The 20,173-nt window shown below is 36.1% G+C and overlaps 2 protein-coding genes across 9 annotated transcripts in view; one reads left to right on the top strand and one right to left on the bottom strand.

Moving 5' to 3' along the window:
• Positions 1–20,173, bottom strand: part of LOC150102448 (dehydrogenase/reductase SDR family member 7-like) — a 149,545-nt gene that overhangs the window by 117,358 nt on the left and 12,014 nt on the right. For 3 of the 5 annotated variants that reach the window (XM_090399697.1, XM_090399698.1, XM_090399694.1), the window contains exon 2: positions 3,670–3,819. In XM_090399697.1, coding sequence (XP_090255823.1) covers positions 3,670–3,748 — 79 coding nt within the window. In that variant the 5' untranslated portion in view covers positions 3,749–3,819. Of the gene's footprint in view, positions 1–3,669; positions 3,820–15,312; positions 15,585–16,265; positions 16,324–20,173 lie in introns of those variants that run through there. The other 2 variants (XM_090399696.1, XM_090399695.1) reach the window with 2 other exon arrangements.
• Arv1 (ACAT-related protein required for viability 1) overlaps positions 15,608–20,173 on the top strand; it is a 215,427-nt gene continuing 210,861 nt past the window's right edge. For 2 of the 4 annotated variants that reach the window (XM_090399706.1, XM_090399699.1), the window contains exon 1: positions 15,608–15,676. In XM_090399706.1, the coding sequence (XP_090255832.1) occupies positions 15,646–15,676 (31 nt within the window). In that variant the 5' untranslated portion in view covers positions 15,608–15,645. Of the gene's footprint in view, positions 15,677–16,251; positions 16,395–20,173 lie in introns of those variants that run through there. The other 2 variants (XM_090399701.1, XM_090399700.1) reach the window with 2 other exon arrangements.

Here is a 20,173-nt window from a genome sequence, read left to right as displayed (position 1 = left end):
TAAAGTGAAGATCTGATCCTGACAGCCTCTATTTGGCCTGAAACCAGTTTGTTCTTCACCAAGCTTCCCTTCCACAATTCTTCTCAACCGTTTCTCAAGTATACTTGCATAGATCTTGCCAGGAACACTCAGTAGGGAAATACCTCTGTAATTCTCACATGCAGTTTTATTTCCCTTTTTATATATGGGTACTATGAGAGCTCTACTCCAATCATCGGGAATTCGTCCCTCTGTCCAGGCTTTCTGAATTATGCAGTGCAGCCACTGTAAGACTCTTATACCACCATACTTCAGCATTTCTGGTCGAATATCATCTACTCCTGCTGCCTTTCCACATTTCAAGCCTTTGATGGCTTTTTCTACTTCAAGTATGGATATGTATTCCTGACTGCATGCCTGGTCAGTGTTTTTTTATCACTGTGCTGTCATCACTGCTTGTTTCATTTAGCAGTTTTTCAAAGTAATTACTCCATACTTCAAGGATATCTTTTTCTCCTGTTTTCATTTCACCTTTATCATCTCTAATTCCTTTTACAGCACTCTTTCCTCCATTCCTAAGCTTCTTCAACAACCTCCAGAATATTTTGCCACCTTCTTGATATTTATTTTCTATATTCTTGCCAAAGTCCTCCCATGACTTTTGTTTAGCTAGTTTTACACACTGTTTAGCTTTTTTACATTTGTCTCTGTATTCTGTAAGAGTAAAAGCTGACTTATTTGCCAGGAACTTTTGATATGCTTTCTTCTTTTCCTTCACTGCCTCTTTAACTTCCTGTGTCCACCAGGGAGTTCTGATTTTTTTATCTTTGCACACAACCTCACCACATGCCTCTCTGGCAGAATCAATCAATGTTTCCTTCAGAGTTTGCCACTGAATCTCCAAGGTTTGATTCCTGTTCTCAAACTCTTTCATTTTCTTTTCAATAATATTTCTGTATTTTAGTCTACAGTTTACATCTGAGAGCTGCTCAACTTTTATTCGCTTTAAAACTTTCTTACATGTTATTCTTTTCAATATGAAATTCAATTTTATCCTGCTCAAGACTAAATAGTTATCACTTCCAATTTCAAATCCTCTGTACACTCTGGTGTCCTGCACCAGGGAGAAAACATCACTATCAACAATAACATAGTCAATGAGACTTTTCTTATTCCTAGCCTCTTCTCTCCATGTGAATTTGTGCACATTTTTATGTTGGAACATGGTGTTAGTAATAACCAGTCCATGTCCTGAGCAGAAATCCAACAGATATTTGCCATTATTATTAGCTTTGCTCTTTTCTCCAAATTTTCCCAAAATATTTTTGTATGTCTGACAATCATTTCCTACTCTACTATTTAGATCCCCAACAAGGACCAACTTTTCCTTTTTCATTGTGTCAGTTGCTTTTTCTAAAGCCTCAAAAAATTCCTCCACTTCTACCTTAGTAGAACCTTCTGTGGGACCATAGGCACAAATAAGTCTCATTGTCCAGTTCCCCATTCTCATATTTGCCCACATTACTCTACTTGAGACTGACTGCCATTCAAGAAGATTAGCCTCGTATTTTGTGTTGAATACTATGGCTACTCCTTCTTTTCCTTGATTGTTATTGCCTGAATATAACATTGTATTTATTGCTCAGAAAGATCTCACCAGTTTTGGTCTTTTTTGTTTCAGTCACCCCTATTATGTCGATCTGGTACTTATCTAATTCCTCAGCTAGCTCCATTTCTTTGCCATTCAGGCTTCTTACGTTGATAGTACTGATCTTTAACTCTGGTGAAGTTGAGTTGGGGTTTGTTTTCAGATTTGTTCCAGTAGCTGACTTTTCGCTGTTCGCCCTGGTTCCCTGGCGAAAACAACGGGGGCCTTGTTTAACCGGGCGACGCTCCAGCCGGCATGAAATTTTGTCATGTTGTACCATAATTTTTTATTTTGGTTTAACCAATAAGAATACAATTTGGTCGGCTAAATCACAAATTGCCAGCCCATCCTCGTTCGTTCAGTATCAAAGTAGATACCCAACAGGGTGCACCACGAGAAGGTGAGGATTGGACATTAGGTCAGAAGCCCTGGTCGGTTCTCCGCATTCCTTTAAAGGCTATGTGGAGGTCTCCTCTCAGTTATACAGCTTTGACCCTTAATAATAATCTTTATTATTATAAAGATTATTATTATTATTATCTGTCCCCATGGCAGAATTCGAACCCGCAGCCTCATGGCTGGAGAGCGGATATGCTAACCACTTGGTCAACCAGGGTGACATTAAATTATCTGAACATTGATTGGCAGCAGATAAAACATATGATATGAATGAAGGATAATTTATTGATGTGTCGCATGTTCTCTTACTTAAGCAGCATGTGAAAGTCAAGGTCAAAGAGAGAGAGTATTCAGTTTGATCATATCATCAAAAGTGGGTATCAGTTAAGAATGTGGCTTTGATGCTGAACTACAAAGTTGGAAACAACTTTGTAGTTCTTGATTTGGATAAATGGATAGTTGACAGATAGGTGTCATGTGGTGGATGTGAATCTGCCAGATTTAAAGTGACCGTGGTGTGCCCCAGGGATCAGTCCTTGCACCACTGTTGTTCAATCTATACATTAACAGGAATGATCTGACAGGAAATGTTTAATTGTCTGCTGATGATGCAAAGATAGAAGGGAAATCAGAGACTACTGATTTTCCAATGGCATATTTATATTGATGAAATTATGTTGAAAAAAAACTGATCAGGCTAGGGATCTTGGGATTATGGTAAATAGGAAACTGAAGTTCAGAGGTCTCCTTGCAAAAACTGTAAATACTACTCAGAAGATAATTGCAATGTTGAAACAAGTAAGGACGTTATTTTTCCTCTTTACAAGGCCTTAACTGCACAGATTTCGTTTCTCCTGCATCTGGAGGGGATAAAGAAGATGTGTAAAGGGTGCAAAGAAATATTGGGATTATGAAATGTAGATTATGACAATAGACCGAAGGTATAAGGACTGCAGACTGGTAAACAGAAGAAAGAGGTTTGATATGACAGAGGTCTATAAATTTCTAAATATGTGTTACAGGATATCATTTGATGAAATTTTCTGTTATAGGAAGATGGGGGGGGGGGGTAGAACACAAGGGGTATCTGAATTTAAGTTTATGTGTGGTTATGCATATGAACTTGATTTTATTAAATGTTACGTGGTGAAAGCATCTAGTGTGAATGAGTTGAAGAGAAGGTATGACAGATGATTGCGATTATGGCTTCCCTCGATGAATCCTCGATTCTCTGGAGGTCTCAGATAATAATAATAATAATAACATATTATTATCCAGTAGTCCTATTCCATTACTGATCTTCTCATTCTCCATTCTGCTGTATAATATTATCATACTAAACTTCCTATCATTCAAGGCAGAGTATCAACACAAGAACATATCTGCTATAAGATGACAGCAATGATCACATAACATTTTTATACAGATGAAAAAATATACACTACCACCCTAGTCAAAAACTAGTGGGGAATGTAGGTTGATGTGTCTACTTAAGAAAGAGTTGTCATGACAGTTTGTATAGTCTTCATCAATGTCATATGACTTTAAGCTAAGAAAGCATAATAAAATTTTCAATATTTACACCTTTTACTAGAGAGCCTAAAAAGTTATCTATATCTAATGAATAAAAATTATCCCCCTACCAAGACACTGTTGTTTAACTTTTTCCAGTCGTTCTATGTTAGTTCCTGAAAGAATTAGTTTTGCACCATGCTGTGCCATTTCATAAGCCAGATGTTCTCCAATTCCACTTGATGCTCCTGTAATCCATATAACCTTGTCTTTAAAGTCCCCTATTAATGTACATGTAAAAAACAATGTTATTTCATTAAAAATATTGTGGTAAAAAATAAAGAAAATCACAAACTTGGCATTTTCAGTCAATTTTGGAAGATGCAAAACTAATTATTAGCTGATTAGTACTGTCCAACCACAGATGCGAGACCCTCGGCTGGCAATCTGCCAAGAAGAGTCAATTCATGTCAAAGGGAAGAAAGGAATAAGGCAATATACGAATTTGTTACCAACATGCAAAATCACGTACTTTATACATAAAATTTTCCAACTGTTGTACAAGCAAAATAGTTACCACTTTAAAAACTAGAATTTTCATACGAGAAAAGCTAATTTTCCAATGTATAATAATAAACACTCATCCCATGAAATGCATTGATTACCCTATTATCCGGAATGAATTTGCCTTCTTCTGACATGCACAGAAGTGTCAAGGCATCTGTGGTCACACGGTAATTGTCCCCCCCCAAAGGATTTTTTTAAGTAAATTTTTTTCTAATCACCCTCAATAATCTCCTATGCCAATATATTATTTTTGTAAAAGGGTTTAATGCACTTTTTCATCATGTTTCAATTATGAAATCAAATATGAATGAGGAAATCACTATATTGCAAGGCTGGCAATTTTCTCGTTCTTACTGGATAACATATATGAAACATGGTGATAAAGAAGCACAATATCTTTAAGTAATGAGTTTATAGCCTATGAATCACAGTCTATACAGCATGCCTCAAAGGGATAATCTGTTATTTATTTACTATTTTAAAAATTATATATAACATATGAGGAAATATATGTCAGCCTAGCTGGCTGATTGGTTAGCATGTCCTCTCTCCAGTCAAGAGGCTGTGGGTTCGAATCCCACCATGGGCATGGATGTTTGTGATTGTCTGTGGAAATACTAATGGTGGTGGTCGGTGGTAGATGCCATTGGTGTAGTTGCGGTCAGTTGGTGGATTGTGAGTGGTGGAAGCAGAGTAGTAGGGTGGATGCCCCCCCCCCCTCCCCGATGAGTCTTTGGACTCCCTGGAGGTGACAAATAATAATAATAATGTGTCTATCATCCTTTGTTTGGCAGCAGTACATTGCTGTCTGTCATGATTCCTAATATTCTTTCGCACTAAAAACTATTCATCCTGTGTGGAGGTACTAAAAAGTACCTCCACACAGTGTTTAAGCCTCACCGTAAACTTATTACCCTTATCCGTTCCACCAATGATCAGCTCCCCTCCTCTCTCAGTGCCTGGAGTATATAGAGTACCCTGTTCCTGCAAGCTGGCTTAATTTGGACAGACAGGTAGATCAGCAACCACCCATTTAGAAGAACACAAATCATACATCTGCAATCATGACTATGATCAATCTGGTCTTGCAGACCATGTTTTGGATACCACCACACAGGATCTCCTGGAAAAAAAAAACACCATGCTCCACGACAGTAAATTCACCAAAGAAAGACTGTTTTTAGAATCTGCATGGCACTCAGAAATCAACTGAATTTAAATAAATATGGTTGCATAAAACTTTCCAAAATTTTGGAAACTTTAATTATCAGAGATCCCATGCTACATCCTAGGCCACCTACAAACGCCCATAGAGGGCGCACCACCTAGACAAGACTAGAATCACTCATGTGTTTCACTTAGTATTGTATTATATTTGAGTGCGTTGTTGCAAAAGTTATTTGTAATCCCTGAAGATGTCTTAGTGAATGAGACGAAATATTGGAAGAATTAAAAATTAGTTTTAATCCTTTCCCAGTGCTGAAAATATTCCATTAAACCTCCAACATGAACTGTGTGGAGCATTTCCCTCAAAACAATGGTGACATATCTACCATCAACCCTATCTTATTAACAAATTTACTTAGTTCCTCATATGCCTCCTGCTCACTCACAGTCAGTGTCTCCTCCCTCCTTTCCATTGCAATTAAGTTCTATATGATGCCACATTCACAATGATGAAATACCATTATGAATTGTAAATTTAATATCTCAACTATATAGGGAGGGACCTCCCTTCGATGAGTCTTGACAGACATTATGTTCTTAGGAAGGACCTCCCACGATGAGTCTTTTGACTCCATGGAGGCCTGAATAATAATAATATCCTTTGCAGTTGTAATCTCTACTGTTTTCACTAACCAATATCATCCTTCTATAATTATTCTTTCTTCTACTGGCCATGTACTGAAAGAACTCCCTGGGATTTTTTTTTGGCCTCATTAGCTGACTGCTGTTATCCTTAACAAGCAAGGAAACTTCCTCACCTGCTTTTTGTACTCCTCATGCAACTAATTGCTACCGCTCACCATATCCTACAACCATAATGCATTCACCTCTTTATGCAACCATTTAACATCTACCTTATTTAACCTCCTAATCTTTAGATTATATTCAGACATTGCCTCTGCCAGATAGTTCTTGAACAGGGCTCAAGCAGCAATGAATCTCTTTTCCATCCTATTCTACATTCCATGATATAGCTGCAAGCCTTCTCTGAGTGTTTCATAATCAGAAACTTTATAGTTCTACATATCTCAATCATACAACTGAGAAGGTCTTCAGAAATGTGGCACCCACCCAGGTAATTGCTCTTACCAACAAGAGGGAGATTTGACACCCCTCATTTGAAATAGCATTCTCTGACAAGATGAATGATCAAATCCAAGACTCATCCATCTCTGCCAAGATGCGATCTCTATTACCATAACTGAAATTACCCATGATAATCATCTTTTCATTTGCCAACCTAATTATGTCATATAATTTTCTTCTCACCGTCCTCCATATTAGCAGGTATACAGCAATGTGCAAATCACTACTTCATCCTATCCGTCTCTACCACAAAACCACTGCTGCAGCAATCTGTTCATTGCTACTCCACCTTGGTTGGGCATAACTACTCTGCTATTATCAACAGCACTCCTTCTCTCTTTCTGTCCTGCATCCTCCCCCCCACCTCCCAAAAAAAATCATATCTCTCCATCTCTATTCTGTTTGAATGTAATCACCATCCAATCATGCTTCACATATTATTATTCAACCTCCAAATAGTCAAGGACTCATTGAAAGAGACCATACATGACGCACATCAGTTGTCATACTTCTCTTAAACTCATTCAAACTAGATATACTCACTACTTCAACAGGCAAACTGTTCCATTCACTTATGGTTCTGTGAGAAAAAAAATTGACCTTTCATCCTTTTCTGAATTGCACATAAACTTAACTTCCATGAATACTCCCCCCCCCTTCTCCTCCACTTTCCGTATAATGAAAAATTTTAACAAAAAATAGCACCTTCTCAAGTTTATAGACCGCTATCAGATCACACCTCTTTCTCCTGTCTACCAGTGTCTGCAGTCCACATACTCTCAATATAGCCTTAATCTTGTCATCTTCTTCCTATCATGGATTTTAGGCCAAGTGGTCTGTTCCAGTTTCATGCCATCGTTTTTTTGGTCTTCCAATTCTTCTTTTTCCATTTAGCAGTCTGCTATTGTCCATCTTCCACATACTACTTTCTGATATCTGTTCAGCAACAGTACCATAGTGTATCCATTCCCTTTATCAAACTCGGCCTTAACATTATTATAAAATATTAGGAAATTGCTTAGACATGACATTACATTTTTTCCATTCCTGTGGTATCTTTCTTGAACTAAGATTCAAATTATACAAACATGTCAAGGGCCTAATCAGTTTGGCTGAACATTTCTTTACCATACATACTAATATCTCATCTGTCCCTATTTCCAAATTCTTATCCAGGTTATGCAATGGCTGTAAACCTCCTTTTCATGCACCTCTGTCTCTTGATCCAATGTAATGGTAACGGTGTGCACTAGATAGATCTTGACAAAATGAGCACTCATCACCTGAACTGATATACATCAGTCTTTCATGTGGTATCCTATCAAATGCCTTAGTAAAGTCCAACGGTACCATGTGTATCCATTTCCTTTATCTAACTCAGCTGTAACATTATAAAATATGAGCAAATTGCTCATACATGCCCTCCCTTTAACCATGTTCTGCATTCAGTAAAGTTATTCTTCCACATGCATTCTTTCTTTTACTTACAACACAATGATAAACTTCTTTTGGTTGCCTTTTGCCTGTACAGCTAATTTGTTTTCATACTTAGCTTTCCATATACTGCCAGTAACTCTTCTGGCCTGTGTTTTATATATTTCATAACTCCTCTCAATCTTAGTCTCATAATATTCCTTCTACTACGAGCAGCAGAAGAACTAGTGCTAAATAATTTTAATCCTTTATCAAAGTGGGAGGAAACATGGAAGGAAAATACGAAAGAACATTTGCATAACATCTTTAAAGGTGATCAAATCATTACAGGATCGGATCTACCTTGCAAAACCTGGACAGTATTAAATAGGTTGTTGAGAGGCTTATACGCTGGTTATACATGATAACTAATAATTAAGGAATAATAATTTAAATTAAGGGGATATAAAATCCACATTGTTTTAAAACCGAATAAGAAACTCAAAGATTGGAATCAGAGAGTTTCATGCCGAATATAGTAAACTATAAAGTATCGGCGATCACTAGCATGAGCTAATGCAAGTGACCCTAGTACATAGTACAATACCGGACAACTCGTTGCAAAGGTGGGGAAAGTTCAGATCGCTATTCTTAGGTATTTTCCATAATGTAAAAACACATTTCCTAGGAAATGTGTTTTTACATTATGGAAAATACCTAAGAATAGCGATCTGAACTTTCCCCACCTTTGCAACGAGTTGTCCGGTATTGTACTACGTACTAGGGGTTACTTGCATTAGCTCACGCTAGTGATCGCCGATACTTTATAGTTTACTATATTCGGCATGAAACTCTCTGATTCCAATCTTTGAGTTTCTTATTCGGTTTTAAAACAATGTGGATTTTATATCCCCTTCATTTAAATTATTGTTTATATCGCCGAAATGAAGCTTATTAGCTCTTTATATTTAAGTAATAATAAAGGAATTGACAGCGTACACTAGAAATATAAATTAAATAAACTTTAATATATACTTTCCAATATTTCAGCAAACGTCACGTTGCCATCTTCTTGGGAACTTATTACAAAGACAAGTGCACACAAGTACTACATAACAGCAAATGAGAACCGAAGCTAGGAAGTTAACGTTTTCCAAAAGTCCTGATGGTGCCCCCTGGCAGGCTATATTGGTAGTTCTTGGCCTTTGGGGTGAAGTTCTTCTGATAAATGTTTCCAAATTTGGGGCAGTCTCATGCATCCAAATTTGTTGAGGTTTGGCATGTTCCTAAGGGCTGAGGCTGATTCCATGAATAGTCTTTCATATTTGAACTTGCTGCGGTGTATTATTGTGGCTTTCTTCCATCTTATTCTGTGGCGAGTATCCAGAGCGTGGTCTGCAAGCCCAGAGTGGCTGTACTTGTGAAATCGGATGTAATCCTTGTGTTCTGAGATTCTGATATTTGCGCTTGTCTTTGTAATAAGTTCCCAAGAAGATGGCAACGTGACGTTTGCCGAAATATTGGAAAGTATATATTAAAGTTTATTTAATTTATATTTCTAGTGTACGCTGTCAATTCCTTAATTATTAGTTATCAGTACTAAATAGGATTCAGACAAACCATGGTCTATGTGGAGATCTCTCTATAAATGGAACAGACAATCATCTCCAGAATGTGACTGTGGTGCTCCACGACAGACTATGCAACATATTGTAAAAAATGCACCTTCCGTGCTTATCAGAATGACTGGAATGACTTTTTACAAGCAGCTCCTGAAGCTGTGACCTGGATTACGAACTTAGATCTGAATTTATAGTGATATATATAAGTTTTTTCCTTATTATAACATATTAAGAATTTTACTTTTAACTTTTATTTTAATTTTCCAACTCCTTGGATTAGAGCTATGTTTTCCTTCAAAGTTTTTAACTTAAAATATTTTAAATTCTTCAATCTTTTTTTTTTATTATTTTATTATTATTATCCCATGGTATTATTACATCAGATCATAGAGGTCAAGCTCTTGTATTTTATACAGCACCTTTTCTGGGTTGTTATAGAGTCCACATTTGGAAATATTCATACAGTTTAGCAAATGCATTGGTGATGCTTCCTCGATGTTACAGATTTTGAAGGTGGGGAAGACTTTTATGCCATTGCTAAACTTGATTGGTCTTGAGGCGAGAGATGCATCTGCAGTTTTGTTTCCCTTTAATCCCACATGGGATGGGATCCATTGGAAGATTATTTCGGAATCCTTATGTAGTTTGTTTATGTTTTTTGCTATGTCTGTAAGTATTTCTTGATGGCTAGTGTAGCAGTTCTTGATAGCTTGAAGGGCTGCTAAGGAATCTGTAAAAAATATAAACTCCTTCGGGTTTTGTTTGTCCAAATATTGCAGTGCTGTGTTAATGGCTATTAATGCTGCACGGTATGAGTTACATCCAATACTGTTAGTTGTTTTTAGTTCTATATTATGAGAGTCATAGATCAGTACGCTACTCCCAGAATTGCCATTTGGATTTTTGGAGCCATCTGTGTAGATCTTTATTGAGTCAGGTCCATATTCCATTATTTTTGAAAGGGCTAATGATCTCAAGATTTCAGGGTTTTCTAGGCTTTTTTCTCATGTTTCCCTATTTCAGAGTTGATAACTCTATTTTTCCTGTCTTGATTTGGAGGAAATGTTGGCTATTTTATTTGGACAATCCAAAGGAATTTTATTTTCTATGATTTCATGCATTGTTGATTTTTTCTGTATTCAGTTTGTTGGTTTCCAGTTTTTAAAAAGTTCACTTGTTCTATGATGTCCAAGGTTGGCTCTTTTTTTCTACAAATTTGGTAAGATTTTCTTGCCACCTAATTTTTAAAGGAACAAGGTTGGATTCGAATTCTGCTATTTTTCCAGGAGTTGTATTCCTTAGTCCACATATGCTTTTAGCTGCATTTTTCTGAATTTTTATAAGCTTATCTAAACTGGTTTGTGATGTTTGCATCCAGATTGGCAAAGAATATTCCATTATGGGACAGATAATAGAGGTATATGTGACTTTTAAGGTTTTTAGCATCGGCTCCGCACTCTTTACCTGGGATACTTTTCATGATATTTAGTCTTCTTTTTGCTCTGACTGCAACATTGTTGATATGTTTATTGAAGCTTAGCAATGGATCCAGAGTAATTCCAAGGTATTTGGGATTTTCATTAAATGTAATTAGTTGACTGTTTAGCTTAATCTTTGGTCTCCACTTTCTGAGGTGGTTATTAATAGCAAAAACACAGATTTCTAATTTAGTAGGGTTAATTTTGATTTTTTGGTTTTCACAGTATATAGCTAAACTTTCAATGCCTTTGTTTAAGTGACCTTCTGCTGTTTCTAGGTTGTTGTGAGCTGAGAACAGGACCAAATCATCAGCAAACATAGCTATCTCTGTTTCTTTATTTATATTTTTATCTAAGTCATTTAAGTAGATGGAAAAAAGGAGTGGGCTCAAAATGTTACCTTGAGGGAGTCCGTGTCTTATTTTCACTTTCTTGGAAAAGGTATTATTTATTCTAACTCAAATTGTTCTATTTCTTAGAAAGTCATAGATCCAGTTAAGGACTTTCCCTTCTATTCCAATATGACAAAGTTTGGAAAAGAGTTTCTGCCTCCACACCTTGTCAAAGGCATTGCTAAAATCTATAAAAGCTGCAATGGTGGATTTGGTCTGGAAGTTATCTTGAATTGTCTGGGTTAAGTAGAAAAGTTGATCAGTTGTTGAGTGATTTCTTCTAAAGGCAGCCTGAAAATGTGGTAGTATACTATTTTTGTTTAGACAGTAATTTAAACGTTGGAGTATCATTTTTTCCATTAATTTGCCTGGAGTTGAAGTCAGTGTAATTGGTCTATAACTTCCTGGTTGGTCTTGCAGTTTGTTATGATTGTGGCTGTCTTCTAGTCTTTCAGAACATTTCCTTGTTTCAGACTATTGTTGTATAGGCGAAGCAGCCAATCTATGTGGAGATACTCTCTATAAATGGAACAGACAATCATCTCCAGAATGTGACTGTGGTGCTCCACGACAGACTATGCAACATATTGTTAAACATGCACCTTCTGTGCTTATCAGAATGACTGGAATGACTTTTTACAAGCAGCTCCTGAAGCTGTGACCTGGATTACAAACTTAGATCTGAATTTATAATGATATATATGTTTTTTCCTTATTATAACATATTAAGAATTTTACTTTTAACTTTTATTTTAATTTTCCAACTCCTTGGATTAGATCTATGTTTTCCTTCAAAGTTTTTAACTTAAAATATTTTAAATTCTTCAATCTTGGTAATATATAATGACATCATGATTCTCTTTTTTAACATCATGTTTCTGCCATGAGCTATGTATGTATGTCTTCTTATGGATCTCTTGCTTAATACGACTGCACATCCATTTCCCTCTCATCGTATTTTTTCTTCAAACACTAGGGCCGCATTCAGATACATCACTAAGTATCTTTTCAAAGCTTCCCGCACGTGCTGCTAATATTCTTCCCATTCAATAACTGGTGTTATGGAAACAGGGCTGTCACCGATTATGCAACTAACAACTAAAGCAATGCCTAGGGGTATCGAGGTTTGGAGAGTGGCAAAATTGCATCTTTGTTATAAAAACATTTTATTTTATTTTTTTTATTTTTTAATTTTGCATATTTTCTTGAATTTAGAATTTTAGAGGTGGAAAAATAGTACTTGCCTAGGGACATCATATACCCTAAAATGGTCCAGCACAGAATCAAAGATAGTATTCTCCTGAGTTAGATCAGTTTTTTACATGTTCCCTGTTACCAACTGGTAGCAAAACAGTCACATCCTTAACTGAGACATATTCTGATACTATGATCAAATAGGACAAAGATGTTAAATTTGTCCTCGAGCCGCTTCTTTCATATGCTACTTGATAAAGTTGTCTGCTATCATCAGCACCTTGTCTGTCTTTAAAAAAAACATCACATCCCTCCATCTCTTATTTCTGTCAGAATGTAATCCTCATCTAACCATGTTTCACCTATTCCAACAATTTTTGTGCAATGAACTCAATCAATGTAAGAAATCTGTCCTCCAAATTTTAGATACTTTTGGCATTTATAAACAAACATAGTAGCTCATTTCTGGTTCTATGAAGTTCTGCTGATGCCACTTCTTAGATATGACCAGTGGTGCATCCAGAGGGGGGGGGGGATCTGCACCCCAAAAAAGAAAAAGGAAAAAAACACTAGAAAATTTTCCAAAAATCTTTTCTTAATTAATAAAATTCATTTTTTTAAATTTATGTTGTGTCGTGTCTTCTATTTCTATACTACTCATGAATTAGCGATGATTGCAGATGCTCAGTCATAAGTAATGCATAGTGTGTATTCTCAAATCGTCTACTCAACTTGACCCACTCCCCCACAAGATTAAATCCTGAGTGCGCTACTGGATATTCAGTGACACTAACAAGAGGAAGAGCAAAATCTAATATCCATGCCACGATCTCTCAAAGTCCCAGACTCTAGTGGCATATTTTATTTTCCATAATAAAGCTGTTAAGCAAGTAAGCTAATTTAACTATCTTGGTAATAGTCTAACTTACAAAAAAATTGATATTAATAACAAAATTCCAAAGAACAGTAGAGCATTTAGAATAATTAATCAAGTTTTTAATCCCACTAAAGTACAGAAGCATACCAGCATTTAAGCATAGAAGACTTTAGCAAGACCAATACTTACCAGTGAAAATAAGTACTGGTCTCCACTCTACTCTCTTTCTCATTTTTCACATTCTCAGATTTCCAGTACTTTCTAAACTACCTTATTCAATACTGGATTAAGGTAGATGTGTTCTAGGAATCAGAACACATTTTTAGAAGCCCACTTCTAAATGTTTCCACATAAACAGACATTTAAAGACCATAACATAAAAATAAAAACTTGAACAGCTTAGGTACATTCAAGTCTTCTGATGCTGATGATAAACGCTAATTGTGCTCAAAAAAGTAAGCTCCACAATTAACACCCTCATCATAAATCTCTGCTTTCTATAATATTTATCTAGTTACCCAATGGAATGAAAGCAAGCCTATATTCAGCCCATAATAAATTTAGTTTAATCCTTTATCCAAGTGTGAGCAAACAAAGTTTGCACCTGAAAATATCTTCAGGACTGAGGAAAGGTAGTGTAACACCAGGCAACTCGGAACAAAGGTGGACCAAGCTATCATCACTCCTATCTCAGTATCTCCCATAATGCAAAACACATCTCCTTACAGATAGGTAGGAGTGATGATAGCTTGGTCCACCTTTGCTCCGAGTTGCCTGGTGTTACACTACCTTTCCTCAGTCCTGCAGATATTTTCAGGTGCAAACTTTGTTTGCTCATACTTGGATAAAGGATTAAACTAAATTTATTATGGTCTAACCAAGTGCAAAATAAACTTTCAATATATTCAGCCCATTTCAAAAAAAAAAAAAAAAAAAGATAATGACAAGCCATTACATCATTGTCTTTGCCTTAATTTGCTTGAAAATGGAGAAAAACTCATTAACAATGAATGTTTTCACTGGAGGTACATTCATATTCTGGTTTAAATAAAAAGGTTTTTTTTTTGGGGGGGGGGAGGACTTGTGTCCTCTTACACTTTCAGAATGTTAATGTCAGACCTATGTCCTCCATTGCAAACCACTATCTTATGATTTACCTTCACTTCTGCAAATGCATGTTATATCATAAGAGTTTCCAATTTTCACTATCATGTTGGATGGCTCCCTCTCTTCAGATTTTTCTATAAAAACACCAGATTATACCAGGCTCTGTATCTTCACCTTTCCTCTTCTATAAAAATCTATATTTCCATAATCTATATTTCTCTGATTTCATTCCCATTTTACAACTGGTTGGGGACCTCAACAGCCCTATGTTTCTTTCAAGTAAAACTTAATTTCATCTCTCCTTACCTTTCATATTATTCAGATCTCTAGACAAGACGATTTTTCTTTTAGCCTTTCCTGCAACAACAACAACAGTTTCACTTTCCTTGTAACCTTTAGAAACCTGAGTAACTGTTGGTCAACATCCATTCACAATACATCTTCAAACCTACTGGACCTATTTCTCATTCTCCTCCAAAACAGCCTTTGACACTGTTCATGAAAGATTGTACCTCCAGCTGTTCTATAAAACGGTGCTGTGGGGTAATTTAAAAAAAATATAACAAAATATCAATGATTTCATTACACATAAAATATATTGTAATAAAAACATCTATACATAACTATACATTTCTTGATAGACTGATATCAGCCTATCAACTGATATATCAGTGGCATACCAAGAATTTCTTAGGATGATGTTTCTGGGTTCATTTTTATTTATGGAGACAAACTTATATATATATTACCTAACTCGACCTCAGCTGTATGCCACTGATATATAATTAGGTTAGACAGACAAGAGGATTACCCAGCGATCTTCCAAATCGCTCAGCAAAAAGTAATGTTAAGTCGCCATCAGCACGTTTTAAAAACCACAGAATAAAGCCAATAAACATCAGTAGCAGCACACAAAAAAGATACTCAATACAACCCATAGCTACAAATCCAAATTAAATTGCATACGCAATAACAATAATACGCAAACACTTATGAAATACTTTGTCGCATCAGTTCAGCGTTTGTCGAATTACAGATAAAGCTATCCTTAAATAATCACCCCACTAACACCAATTCCTTGAACCATTACTAACAAACATGAAAAGTAGCTATCAAGTCATCTCTGCAGAAATGTTCATGTGATATGGGATTCCAGCTGACAGCCCACATCAAGGGTCAGCATGTTTATCACGTTTATAAACATTTGGCTCGCAAATAATAAAAATATACAACCGACCTAATCGTTGTAGATTTTTACTATTTGCGAGCCAAACCTAAATAAATATATAACTTTTTTTAGGTGCACTCTCCCAAACAGACGTTCTGGGAGTTTTATGCAGACTTCACTATTCTGGCAGTATTTCATAGTTTAAGTACGTTCTGGAAAAGAGAAACATTACGAATCAGACTTCCATAACAGGAATGTTATGGAAATACACGATTTCAAGTATGAAACCTCAGCCAAACACCAAAAAAATTATGTAACAAAAGAAATTTCCAGGTAGAATCGATCAGCAGTAATATGCATCACTAATTACTTCGTTCTATTCCGCACACTATTATTATACATCAACTTTTATTACATCAAAGTCTCATCGAGGGATGTTATTGTGGTTTTTTTTTTTTTAAGTATTGTGAATTTGCGCTGAGAAGAAATGTTAAGTGTCGTTTCTTATTACTATTTAGATACGATTTTTACACATGACTGATAAGAAATGTTTTACTTGACTGATGCTTAATTTATAAGAAAAGTCCTTCCAATACCAGATGGATGCAATCCTTTCTAGAAAACCGGATGTAACGGCAGATCAGCCTAGGTTCTGGCAAACTGTCTAGTGTCTCTTAGGCGTGGCATGTTAGCATAATTACGCTATGGTAATTGACGTATGTTGGGTAATAAAATGAAATTTTACTTTTATTTATTCACTAACAGCTCTTTGTGATATTGCTGGCTACTTAAAAGAAGTTACTTAGATTTTATCACGGGTGAATTATGATTGAAATCCACTGTTTTCTAATACTAAAACAAATATTTTGCAGATCGAGTGGAAATTTCCCGACACTTATCAGTATTCTTATTTGACTTCTGTGAAATTGGAATCATAAAACTTCATTCCCACCACACATACATGCACACAGATGACACTTATTATTATGTTAAGATGATAATGTAGCCCACCTTCCAAGATGTTAGAAAGCAACTGTAGATTAATTAGGTTCCTGAATAGCTTATGAATGTTTGATCCCAGCACAAAAAATCATTAGCTTGAAATTTTGCCTCATAAATTATTATGTTATCATCGAATATACCACAGTTATATTCATTTGTCATAAACAAATAAGTGATGATGACATACAAAATTTATTCTTAAAACCTCATACCAGATATGAATATTGGTTAAAATCTGGACATGTAACAACTTGATCCTGAGGAAGGGCATGTGAAGTTTCTGATAGACGGTATTACTGCACAATATATTGAATTATAGCAGTAGTCCACTGATATTACGCTATTATTTTTATTATTACATGACACCCCCCATGAAGTCAAAAACTCATTATGGGAGACCACTCTACATTGTCTATGCCACTTAATCTAGCATCTCTATTCTGCATATGAAAGTGGTATATAGTCCCATGATATGTTTGTTTGTGTTTATTTCATGTTATTATTTTATTTTTATTTTATTATTATTTTTTTTGATTATACCCAGACCTTTATGTTAACAGTCTTTCTCATTTTTTTGTTTGTTTTTTTTTTGTCAGGATTATGTTTTGACATAATCTTCCTGGAGTGACCAAGATGGTAGCTGGTCTATATAATGAACCTTACGAGAACAGGTTGAAGACCTGTGGGTTACAGAAACTGGTTGATAGGCAGAAAAGGGGTAATATGATTGAGACATTCAAATTACTGAGGAGTTTTTACAAGATTAATTCAGAAGAAATTTTTCAGAACAGGTGTGGTGGTGGGAGAACTAGGGGCCATCCATGGAAACTGAGCAAGAGTGTAGTTAGCAAGGGTGTTAGAACTAGGTTTTTTTTTTTACTTGGAGAGTGGTGAATGAGTGGAATAAGCTGCCAGAGTCTGTTGGGTGCCATGACTGTGAATGAGTTCAAAGCAAAGTATGATAGATACTGTGCGAATCTGAATAGTTCTTGACATGATGTTTAGGGCCTACCTTGATGAGTCTTAGGAGTTGCCCGTAATAATAATAATAATTATGATTTTGAGGTTATGAATTGATAGAGCACAGAATTAAACAAGTATTATTCCTATTAGCATCAGACCTCCTGGATTTCAGATCATCATGGGAAGTTCACACACACACACACACACACACACACACACACACACACACACACACACACACACACACACACACACACACACACACACACACACACACACACACACACACACACACACACACACTCACTAAAACAGATCATCAAATTATGTCTTAAACCCGGCTTGGTTGGCCGAGTGATTAGCATATCCATCCTCCAGCCAAAAAACTGCAGGTTTGAATCCAGCCATGGATGTTTGTGATTGTCTGTGAAAATACTAGTGGTGGTGGTGGTAGGCAACAGATGGCATTGGTGTAGACGATGAAGATAGTTGTAGTTGGTGGATTTGAGTGGTGGAGACAGAGAGCTGGAGAGTAGATGCCCTCCCTCGATGAGCCTTTGGACTCCCTGGAGGTGTCACGTAATAATAACCCACTCACAGACAACACATTCCATCCACCAACTGCTATGTAAAGAACCTTCTCCTTATTCCTTTACTCGTACTTCCTTATATTGTTTTCAGGGATGGCCTCTTGTTTTACCTTTGGATCGCTCTACTTTATGAAAACCAGAAACACCAGAAGTGTGGGGGAGAGTAAGAAGAATGATAGCCGTGAAATGAATGATAGAAAGTGAGAAAATGCAATTATGACCAACAAGGTTAATGTTGCATGCAGTAAGAGTGACAGCAAGAATGAAATGGAAAATGAAGAGAATGACCAGGTGTTAATGAGAGAGAGAGAGAGAGAGTGGAGTTCTTCACAGAGCAAAATGTCAGGTTGAATGGTTGGAGAAATGTCTGGTGGGTGGTTTGACACAAGTGAAAGAAGGGGAGATGTACAGGAAAGAAAGCAGAGTATGAAAATTGCAAAACAGTAAGAATAAAGATCAAATTTTGTATGGTGATTTTCCATGAAAAGAGTGAGGATAGTGACAAAATCATGTCTCCTGGAGGGGGGGGGGGGTTGTACAGTGACTTGGTCCATTCACCTAAAGTAAGTGGGGAGAGTGATCAGATGAAGTTGAATGTGGTGCCAGGATTCTTAAATTTAGTGGGATATTCAACACAAGGTATAAGAGAGATAGTGAGAGGAAGGGGGCATTGCAATGTAGTAGATTCCAGTTAATTGGGGAAGCAATTTTGTTGGGACAAGTCTAGAACAAAAACAAAATGAGATCATAAAAAGAATTTGCTTCATTTATTTGGGTTACAATTCTCTTTAATTAGGCCACCCAGTAACTTCAACCACTTGGAGTGTTAGAAAAATAACGAAATTTTGCTTCAAAATATTTGGGATTCAAATGTGCCAGGAACTGAAAAACAAAAGCTATTAGTTATTGAAAAAAGAGCTATCTTTGATGCCTTTAAAGGGATTAGAATAGGGAATTTACATATAGTCACTACCATGCAAATAAAAATGCATGGTTGACATTTGAATATTTTAAAAATTGGCTTATGAGTTTGGGACATAGAATTAACATAAATTTTACTGAAATTTTAAAAAAAAATTACTGGTTCTTGATAACTGTTAAAGTCATGGGAAAAAATTTTTACAAGCAATGCAATTTAAGCTGCTAGATGGTAAGGAGTAAGCAATAAGACAATTCAAAATTATTTTGCACACGTTTTAAGCATTCAATCATTAATATACCAGATATGGCTGATAGTGAAAATGATGTCCCATTAGATGTGAGCTACATCAGAAACTAAAGAAGTTTGCATCTGTTGACAAGTCTTCAATACTATAAGAAAAATAAAGATTTTCATTATAGTATTGAATAACTTTCTTAAGAGTTCTTCTGTCTTATGACAAGAACTCTTAAGAAAGTGATGAAGATGACTTTCATGAGCTTGAATAAGTGACTATCCAGGACACTAGAAAATTTATTGCTAGATTACGGTTCTATTTCATGCAGGAAGGCAATTAGGTAGTATAATATCAGCATTTAGATACCTGTGCTGTTTGTTCAACTGTAGTCAATCAAAAAAAAAGATTTTTATGGCTTTAAAAATCGTAAAAAAAAATTATTTTTATGATTTTAAAGCCATTTGTTTTGCCAGTGGATTGCAAGGGGATATTCAGTTGTTTGCGGATGATGTGAAGCTGGGAAGGATTATTAGTAATAGTGCAGATGTGGTAGCCCTGCAAGAGGATTTGAATAAGTTAGATAGATGGGCAAATGAATGGGGGTGTCAGTTTAATGCGGCAAAATGTAAGGTCTTGAGGTTTGGGAAACATCGATGGGATGCTGCATACGGGAGGAGTTTTACTGGAGGAAGTAGGGGAGACAAGAGATCTGGGGTTGATGATTGATAGAAACCTGAAGTTTAGGGGGCATATTGCAAAGGTGGTGAAGGTAACAAACACAGAGGATTGCTG

Source organism: Typopeltis vanoorti, chromosome 10 (genome assembly GCF_054136105.1).
Source record: "Typopeltis vanoorti isolate ZY-2024b chromosome 10, IOZ_Tvanoo_1.0, whole genome shotgun sequence".
Classification (NCBI taxonomy): domain Eukaryota; kingdom Metazoa; phylum Arthropoda; class Arachnida; order Uropygi; family Thelyphonidae; genus Typopeltis; species Typopeltis vanoorti.
Note: the sequence above shows the minus strand (reverse complement) of the source record. Positions and strands in the feature narration are given on the sequence as shown.